The following is a 10,877-nucleotide window of genomic DNA, read 5'->3' on the forward strand; positions in this document are numbered from 1 at the left end:
TCACTTTAATTGCCTGGAGCCCTCTCTCTTCTGAATGATTCTAATGAGAGCATTTTTCACTTCTTTGTTTCTAAGACTATAGATTAGTGGATTCAGCATGGGAATCACAATAGTATATAAAACAGAAACCACTTGATCCTTTCCCAAGGAATAGGACTTATTTGGTTTTAAATAAGTAAAAATCAAAGTACCATAAAAGATGGTGACTCCCAGGAGATGGGAGGCACAGGTAGAGAAGGCTTTCTGCTTTCCTGAAGTGGAATTAATTTTCAGAATAGTATAGAGAATGGATACATAGGACACAGATATTGTAATAAGGGACACCATTTGTGTGCAACCGGCAAAAATAAATAACATGATTTGAGTATCATATATATCCGTGCAGGACAGGGATAAAACTGGAGGTATATCACAGAAAAAGTGATGGATTACATTGGAGTCACAGAAATGCAATCTGCTCATGCAAAACAAATTGACAGAGGAATCCATAATGCCAATCAAATAGGACCCAAAAAGCAGGGCACAGCAGAGTCTTGTGGACATAATGACTGGGTAGTGTAGAGGACGGCAGATAGCTACATAGCGATCATAGGCCATTGAGGAGAGAAGGAAACACTCAGCAGCACCCAAGAAGACAAAGAAGTACATCTGAGCTAAGCAGCCCATGAATGAGATATTCTTGGTGGAGGTCAGTAAGTTCTCTAAGGTTTTAGGTGTGATGACAGTGGAGTAACTGAGGTCAAGGAATGACAACTGAGTGAGGAAAAAATACATGGGGGTGTGAAGCTGGTGATCCAGGCAAATGAGCAATATCATGCCTACATTCCCCAGCACAGTAATCAGGTATATCAGGAGAAATAGCATGAAGAGGACTACACGGATCTCTTTAGAATCTGTCAGTCCCATGAGGATGAAGTCAGGCACATTTGTGTTATTCCATCTGCTCATAGTGTCTACCTCTGCACTGTGGAAAAACCAAAGTCCAGACTCAGCAGAAAAGGTTTCAAAATGGTTTTGTCTATAGGAATGACCCAATAATTTTATTATTAATTTAGTGTTTCTAGGAATTGATAAATGTTTACAACTTAGGACTAGAAAAAAATTGATTGGCAAATATCGAGACATAAATTGACATTTGGATATGGTGTAATAATTAAAGGTAGCATTCTACTGTTGCAGAATCACCCCACTATTTTTCTGAATGCTCTTTTTTATTAATATATTTAGTTCACCTGAAATGTGTTACCATATGAACTACTACTATCTACATACTGATGAGAAAAAGGCACAGAAAATGTATGATACACCTGAAGTCAAATCAATTAAATGCTGACTCTGTGATTCTACCAAAACACTTCAATTCTAGAAAGTGTGCTCACAATACCATATTCCCTGTTGTAATTAGTTTGAACAAACCAGACCAAGGTTATGTTATAAACAATAATATAACCCTGTTTTAAAGTACCACTTGCTATCCTCAATATCCCCATATCATTTAACATTAATTACAAATACATTTAACTTCTAGGGGACCTTAGCAAGGGACATTAGAACTAGAGAGTACACACAAATATTAATTTCCAGAGGATATGACATGTTCCTAGCGTGCCTAACTTGACAATTGAAAAGAAAATTTCTTCCAAAATTATAATTTTAAAATGTGTACATTAGTTGTAGACTCTTATTCCATCAACTCTATACCTCTGCTTCCATAAATCATGACATTTCTTAGGACAAGGTGGAAAATGTCTCCATTTTATTTAACATAATTTAACACCATAAGGTTTTAAATAGAATACTTACCATGAGCCAAAGCTAGTGGAAAACTTCCTCCAATATTATGTGTTTAGGAATTTGTTAACCTCAAATTTTTCACAGAAGCAAAATTTATAAACCATATGAGCTGAAAATTTTGGTAAACTCCAATTTGTTTTTATTTTAAGTTCTTTTTACATATTTGTGCTTTCATTATTTTTATTATTCTGAGATAAGATAAATCACCCTAGAAATTGACACCACAGATGTACCATTAAGGTAAACAGAGCAGTGGACACCTTGCCTCTCAATCTCATTATTCCAGGGTGCCCCATATAAAGGGCATGGAGCATAATGCAACATTTGGTCATCCTCAGGGATTCCTTTCCAATGAAAATCACCTGGCATGTTTCCATCAACAAGATGCAAGGATTAAGTAAGCACACATTTTGCTTTAGAAATCCCCGAGGGGAGAAAGTAGAGAACATGATTATTTTGTTCTATTTTGTGATGCTCTAATTTAAAAAATAATAATATTTATTTGAAAATTAATGCATAATATGCAAACTTACAATGCATAATATTTACATTATATAGGCATCAAATCAGGAAATTTTTGACTAGAGAAGAGTATAATATATTTCTAGACAAATGCTTAGTTATCTTATGATTGACTTTGTTAAGGATGAAATTATAACTTTTTGATTAGAAATCTATTAAATCTAAAATAGTGATTCAATCATAGGATTGAACAAGTTCATTACTAAAACAATAATATACAATCTAATTTAAAATAAAAATTAAAGCAATTCAAAGCCATTATTATTCTGTTAAATTATTGCAATTCTTAAAATCATTTTTGTGACATACTACTTATTTGTATGTGTACATATATACTCACATAATGATTTTACCATTGTATAATTATTGTTATATAAATTATATAAATATATAATATAAATTATGTGATATAAATATATATTATATAATTATAAAATATTATTATGTAAATATTATTTCATTGTACAACTTTAATTTTACAATATACCATAACTTTCATGTGTTTACCTTTCACAAACCCCAGAAATTCATATGGTATGCATGCCCATAATTCATAAAGATGAGAATGGTGTGAATGTGAGGTTAAGAGAATAATTGTATAAAATGGGCCTCACAATGCTGACCACCAAACATTTTCTATGCAAAAAATCAATTTGCCTGCAGCACTGTCTGGCCTAAAGGGACAGGAAATTTCATATTCCTCAAAAAACTACCTGTTATCTGCAAGGAAATGCAGGCAGGAAATAGCATTGATAAAAGGAACTTAACTTACTTTGAAGGGAGAGATTTTATGACCCTTTTTACAAACCAGATCCTGGAATGTAACGGTAATTTCTCCTAACCATAAAACCTGTAGAAAATGATTAAGAATCCAATTAGAAGTAGTCAGCAATGGACAAGGGGACCTAAGTTTGAAATGGCAATAGCTACTTGAAAGCCTGTCATCTTGCAATCAGGCAAAAGGGGTGGAGCTGGGCAGGACTCTCTGAAAACTTCTAAGGGATCCTCAGTAAAACTGGCATGCAGGAGAAGCACATTGTCCCCCTTCTTTCTGAGAGGACCCACTCTCTCCCTTGATAGTGTCCCTTTTCTTTTTTCCATCCCTTCAATAAACTTGTTTCTGTTGCTCTGACTGACACATCTGAACTGAAATGTTTCTGAATTGATTGCAAGAATTAGGGTTCATGATGCCTCGGTTTTCTGGAAGGTCCAAGTTCAGTAAATAGGTAGGCATCTGACACCACAGAAATGGTGCAGGCTCTTTAATCTGTTTTGACAGTGGCACCTCCTTCATCCACATGTAAAATTTGTGAAATATGTTTTACTATCTTAGTGTAGTTGACTTTTAAATATATTTTATAAAGGAAAAATGGAAGCAAAAACACAAGATTAGCCCTGAGTGTAGTAAGTATTTAGTAATTAATTTATTGCTCAAAAGCTCATTAACTCTGGAAATATTCTCCTCAAATGATTTTTTAAAGGAAGAATAAAATGAAATTAAAATATTAGAAAAGCTGAAATATTTCATGGAGGAATATTTGTCCCAGATGAGGAAGCAAAGGGAGAATATAAAAAAAGGTATACAGTGAAAATCTGTGTAAAAGGTTTTCATAAATCTTCCATTGAGTCAAGAAAAACTTGATTTTCATATAGATATAAAAATGGCTCTCTAAGTGGTGGAATGAGATGGACATCACTACTCTAGGTACATGTATAACTGCACATTTGGTGCAAAGCTACATCATGTAAAACCAGAGTAATTAAAAGTTGTGCTTCATTTGTGTACAATGAATCAAATGCATGCTGCTGTCATATATACCTAATTAGAATAAATAAATAAACAAATTTTTAAAAGGGCTCTTTTATGAATGGTACTGGCATAAAAGAGACACATTGATCAATGATACATAATATAAGGCACAGAATTAAACCCAAACATCTGTAGTCATCTGATTCTTGACAAATGTAATAAAAATAATCAATACAGAAAAGACAGCCAATTTAACAAATAGTGCTGCACAAAACCCAACTCAAACTGGATCAAGACCTAGAAATTACACCAAGAACTATGCAACTCCTAGAAGAAAATATCAGGTCAAATCTCCAGTATATCGGTAGAGGCAATGACTTTCTCCATAGGACCCCTAAACCTCAGGAAGTAATGCCAAGAGTTAATAAATGAGATGGAGTCAAATTACAATGCTTCTCCAGAGCAAAGGAAACAATTAGGAATATTAAGAGAGAACCTGGAGAATGGGAGAAAATCTTCTCTAACCACTGGTCTGAGAGATGATTAATATCTAGAATAAAGAACTCAAAACACCAGAAACAAAACAATAAATAAATGGAAAAAATAACTAAATAGAGTCTTCTCAAAATACGAAATATAAATGCCCAACAAATATATGAAAAAAATCACCAACATCATCAACAATTAAGGAAATACAAGTCAAAGTAACACTGAAATTTCATCTCACACCTGTAATAATGGCAGTCCTCAAGAATACAAATTATAATAAACAAAGGAGAAAACGTGGAGAAAGAGAAATATGTTTTCCCTATTGGTGGGACATAAATTAGTACAACCATACAGAAATCACAATGGAGGTTTCTCAAAATAGTAGGCATGGAAACACTATATTACCCATCTATACCATTTCTTCATATTCATCCTAAAGAATTAAAGACATCTTACTAAAGCAATACAAGAATACCAATGTTTAAAGCAGCACAATTTACAATTGTCAAACTATAGAACCAGTTTTGGTGTATATCAGCAGATAAATGCATGAAGAAAATGTGGTATATAGAAAGAGTGGAATTTTATTCAGCCATAAAGAAAAATGAAATTTCAGGAAAATGGATGGAAATTGAGACCAATATGTTAAGTGGAATAAGCCAAGCTGGGATTGTGAAGGGTCATATTTTGTTGTTGTTGTTGTTGTTTATATATGTAGAAGCTGGAGAGAAAAAAAAGGAAAAGAAAGTTGGGAGGGGGTGATCACATGCATGATAAACAAAGAAAGATCAGTAGAACAGAGGAAGGGGAACATGGTGTGGAAAGAGAGGAGGGAGGGAGAAGTGCTGGGGAATAATATTGGCCAAATTATATTGTTATATTGTGTGCATGTATGAACATGTAAAAATTAATGCAACCATCAAGTACAATTACAGTGCAGTAACTAAAAAATATGGCAATAAGTAACTTTTTGGAATGGGTGTTTGTACCCCAGAAATTGAGATGATAATTTATATGGATAAAGAGTATATTTTTGTATCTATTGCCTCTTTAAAGAACTTTTGGAAGGGCAGCTATATTCATCAAAATTTTAACTGATTCTGAGATAGGCTAATTTGTAGATTTAAAAGCCCATATCAAATTATGTGACAGATTAGAGACAAAGGGTGGTTTTCTGTGTCCATGTTTCCCCAGTAGGCACAGTGATTACAAAATCTCCCTGAGCATGGTTTTCTTGTGTAAGGTTTTCTTTTTTTTTTTTTTTTTTTAAAAAGAGAGAGTGAGAGAGAGAGAGAATTTTTAATATTTATTTTTAGTTCTAGGCAGACACAATATCTTTGTTTGTATGTGGTGCTGAGGATCGAACCCGGGCCGCAGGCATGCCAGGCGAGCGCGCTACCACTTGAGCCACATCCCCAGCCCATGTAAGGTTTTCTTAACGCTGAAACTCATTTGGATCAGGTTTAGAGCTATTTGTGACGGGTGGGTGACTCCTGTATCAGTTGTGTGTAGCAGAAGTCTGAGAGAGATTTTTAAATCTCATGTCTTTAAACAATGGAATAATTTAATTCCTAGCTCATCCCATTTTAAAGCACATAAATCTTTTTTCTCTCTCCCCATTTTGTCCTCTCCACCTAGTTCTCCCTAAATTATTCTTATTATTTTTTTTCTTTCATCTTTGGATCAATAGAGAAGAGAATGACATTTTTTCTTCATTTTATTTTTTTTCTGAATGACACATAATATTTGTATATATTTATGAAATAGTGTATGATGTTTTAATTCATGTACAAGATGACTAGTGACCAACTCAGGGTAATTAGAATATCTGTCACTTTATAATTTTATAATTTATCTACTATGAGTACATTGATACTCCTTTTCCTTTAACTCTTCCCCCTTTTTTGAGAAACAATGTTCATTTATTCACATTTCTAATTAATGTTTATTTGAATATTATTACTCTATTTTCCCTACTTTACTATGTTGAATTCAATATTCTTTCTCTAGCCTCTGGTAGTAATTATTTACTATACTTTTAATCTGTTTAATAAAGATAGAATTTAATAACTGCCAATGATCTGAGTGCCATTTGCTTTTTGACTTGTATGTCCTGATCTGGATTATTTTTATTCTAGTATGTTATATAGAGCTTCTAAAGATGAATTTAAATTTTTTAATTTGACTAAGAATAATTTAAAATTCTAATTTAAATTTTTTAAATATTTTGGTTGGAATCTATTTTGGCATTTTTTAAAGATTAATTTAAAATTCTGTTTCTGTGTGGTCATATTATATGACCTCTTTAAATCAGTCTTTGCAAATTTATTGAAATTTATGGATTACTTGTAATCACCTGTTATAAATAGCACATATATTCTTGGAAAGAATGATTCAAATGCTGATATGGACCTGTGGTGGTATCAATTATGTTACTCATAGATTCTAAATCCTCAGTAGGAGGAAACAAAAATCACACAAATAAGGGATACAACATATAAGACGATGAAATGTATTACAAATAAATAAAGAAGTAACATGTGAAACAGCCTAGAAAATGGGGGTTTGGGAGTGGGATTTGAAAAAAAATGAGAAATCATGTACACACATGCACATTGGAAGAAAGTGTTACAGGTGGGAGGAAATCAGGGCAAAGGCTTGTACAAAATATAGTTGTGTCATTTGAAGACCAACAAGGAAAATTCTGTAGCGAGAAGGTCATGCTTTGATATTGATGAAAAAGACTAAAGGAGGAACTATATGAATTATCTGATAGTGGTAAATACCATTAAAAATAAGAAAAAAGAGGAAGCAGTTGGAGACTTTGAGCTTTCTCTCTAAAAATAATTTTCAGGGGTTTTTCAGTGGTTTTTATTTTGAATCACTAATCACTTTAGGCTTTCCAGGGAAATTTGTTACAAAAATAAATACAATTTTTTTTAATAGAGTAATTACATTTCATTATATGTTTAAGGGTATTTATATCTCATACTACTAAGAGATTTACAGCATTTTCAATTTTGAAGTACACTTTTTTTTTTACTTTACCTGCTTTATTTAGCTACTTTTAGATAGTCCTGCCCACATTCTCCTTGTCCCCATATTCTGAGACAAATGTCCTGAGTAAAATCTTAATTTATTCTATATAACTTTCCCAAATTAATTAGTATTAATCTGGAATTTATTTTTAATAGATCTTTAGTATTTGTACACAGGCATAAAACGGTTTCTGAGTGTACATATCAGAATCAAATTCCTGAAATTGATTTTATTGTTGATTTTTATTTTCATTGTCTAGTTTGTTTCTCCCAGAATTCCTGAAATGTTTCCCAATGTAAGATAACATTTACAAAAATGATAGTAAATTTATTTTAAAGGTGGTGAAATAGAACACAAACTCCAAGAAGACAAGTAGTTAGCACAAACATTACAAGGGCATCTGGCACCCAACAGAAGAGGCAGAAACCAAGGACACATCACAAATATTTTAAAGGTGAGAAGTTCCTCACTCCTGCCCCAGCTTATTAAGAAAAGAGGATATCTCACAAATTTCACACCCCATGTTACTGCTGGGGGCCGAACTAGTCCCAAAGACTGTTGATCTTAGTCATATGATAGAGGAGAGACCACAGCAGGCAGACCATGTTGGGGCTGGGAGAATGAAGAAGAGGTGAGACATCCTCTGGAAAGAGATGCTCTGTGGAGCAAGCAGAGAGAGGAGGAGCAGAGAAGGGGACTGGAGGAGAGAATGGTTGATGTGTGTGCCAGGGGCTCAGGTGAAGATCGTATTGAATCAAAGTATAATGAATATTTCAGCATAACTTTGGAAAAATAAAATAGACTGCTGTCTTGTTTGATGAGTTAAAAAAATAGTCTAGAATGTTATTGCCTCCCTGATGCGTACTGGCAATAAATTATCAATAACATGAAATATAATAATTATATGCGAATTTTTTAATGAAAAATTAGATAAACAAGGTTATTAGATATATAACATATTCAATTTCAATATATAAATACTGATATTTGCAACTATTTATGGAATAATTATACATTCGATATGATTGAAAATAAATTAAATACAATTAAAATCAGGAAAATATAAAAAGGTATCAAAGCTATGAGTTTTCATATACATAAAGAAGTAATCATTCTATTTTGAATGCATGAATAAATATCCAGGTAGCAAAATTTTAAAAAGTCCAATGTCATCCATTAAATATTTCAAATGATCATGATAGAAAATCTTCATAACAACTAATCTTAATCAGAAACTACAATTAAGGGAACCAGATTTATGTAGCATTAAAAGAGGAAGTGATTCATGAAGTAGACTTATGCATACCAAAAATATTGCAGCAGAATGTTTGTAAGTTGTTGCTTCTAACAGTTTATATGCAATATATTACATTGTAAAGTTTAGTTTGCAAGAATCATACCTCAGAATGTAAACGGATAAGAAAACAAAACAAATTAAAATAAATAATTAAACTAAATATAACCAAAGAAAAATAAAACATGCATATGTATACACACATACTGCCATAAAAAATTGTGTCTCATAGATAAATAATAAAACTTTTATCTCTTATTACCAAATGACTCCACAAGATTGAGACTTTGCTCTGATTTACTTGCTAATTTATGTTATCTACATTGGTGACTGAGAGGAAATAATTTCAAACTTTATTTCATCTTTTATTTTTTTTAAAGTTCTGTACTATTTCATCTACTCTTGGGTAATGGGTGGTGAGATCCTATTTTGGATTCCTAATAACTCTCAGGTTCATATGGCTTAATCTTTCACTTTTCTACTCTTACAAATACTCAAGAAAACAGAAGGTTTAAACATATTAAGGTCAATTTAGCCCTTTTTTAACATCTTTCAGTGAGATGACAGGCTTACATATGTACATCTTTACCTCTTTGTAAAATGTATTTGCTGAAGTGACGTCCCAGTGCAATGACTCAGTGGTCCACATGACAAATTGAATAATTCACATCCCACATTTTAAGACTCTACATTCTACATTCTCATTGAGTTTCTGTCTCATGGTTTAAAGCCACTGCTTTCCTAAGCATTGGAGTAATCATTGGTTTACAGTTTAAACTGCAGCATGCAATATCTGTTGAGGGAAAAGTCTTCCATGCAGGACTCTCAGGAGGGCATTTTTCACATGTTTGTTCCTCAGACTATAGATCAAAGGGTTCAGCATTGGAATGACAATAGTGTAGAACACAGATGCCACCTGCGCCTGGGTCAGGGATGATGTGTTGTCAGGCTGCAAATATGTGAAAATCAGGGACCCATAGAAGATAGTTACACCTGTGAGGTGGGAGGCACAGGTGGAGAAGGCCTTCCACCTGCCTGCTGCAGACTGTATCCTCAGGATGGCTGAGATGATGCTTTATAAGTCACTGTAATGATGAGGAGTGAACTAAGAAGAGTGAATCCTGCTAAAATAAAAATCACCATTTCCATGCCAAATGCATCTCTACAAGACAGAGCCAAAAGAGCTGTGGTGTCACAGAAAAAGTGATTGATGCTGGATTCACAGAAGTCCAAACTGCTGATCATGCAGACAGGTATCAGTGAGTTTGAGAAACCAATGGCATAGGGCATTGCTCCTAGCCAGATGCACACTTTCTGGGACATGACTACCACATACAATAAAGGATTGCAGATAGCTACATAACGATCATAAGCCATCGATCCAAGAAGAAAACATTCACTGCACACCAAACCAACAAAAAAATACATTTGAACAAAGCAACCGAGAAAGGAGATGGATTTCTGTTTGGATTGGAAATTTACCAGCGCCTTGGGTGTTACAGTAGAGGAATAAAATATGTCAATGAATGCTAGATTGCTAAGGAAGAAGTACATAGGTGTGTGCAGCTGAGGGTCAGTTCTGATTAGCAAGATGAGTCCAAGGTTACCCAAGACAGTGAATAGATAAATGAAGAGAAATATTAAGAAAAGACTGACATTTAATTCACGGTGATCTGCGAATCCCGAGAGTACAAAAATAGCCACTTCAGTGAATTTGTTCCCAGCCATTATAACTCAGGGCTTTGATTGTATCTGCTAAAGAACAAAAGGAAAAATGAGAGATGAACTCATGTCAAAAGGTCCAACAACTATCAGAGTTGACAGCCTCCAACACTGAGAACATTGTGAGTGGAACATAAATATTTAGTGACAGCAAGCTAGTTGTGACTTATGCATGGGTTTTATTATTTACAGAGCTGGCAGACCTGGTTAAACAAAAATCTAATTCAGCATTAAGTAGACTTGGTAGCACTGTGGAAAATGATTGCC

At 33.6% G+C, this 10,877-nt stretch overlaps 1 protein-coding gene and 1 pseudogene across 1 annotated transcript; both read right to left on the reverse strand.

Moving 5' to 3' along the window:
* On the reverse strand, positions 1-948 carry LOC144254526 (olfactory receptor 8H1-like). Its single transcript, XM_077797816.1, has one exon. It carries the CDS (start codon positions 946-948, stop codon positions 1-3), a length of 948 nt encoding a protein of 315 aa, XP_077653942.1.
* An 8,712-nt stretch (positions 949-9,660) lies between these two features.
* Positions 9,661-10,616, reverse strand: LOC144254205 (olfactory receptor 8I2-like; annotated as a pseudogene).
* Between the last annotated feature and the right edge of the window lie 261 nt (positions 10,617-10,877).

Source organism: Urocitellus parryii, chromosome 4, assembly GCF_045843805.1.
Source record: "Urocitellus parryii isolate mUroPar1 chromosome 4, mUroPar1.hap1, whole genome shotgun sequence".
In the NCBI taxonomy this organism is placed as follows: domain Eukaryota; kingdom Metazoa; phylum Chordata; class Mammalia; order Rodentia; family Sciuridae; genus Urocitellus; species Urocitellus parryii.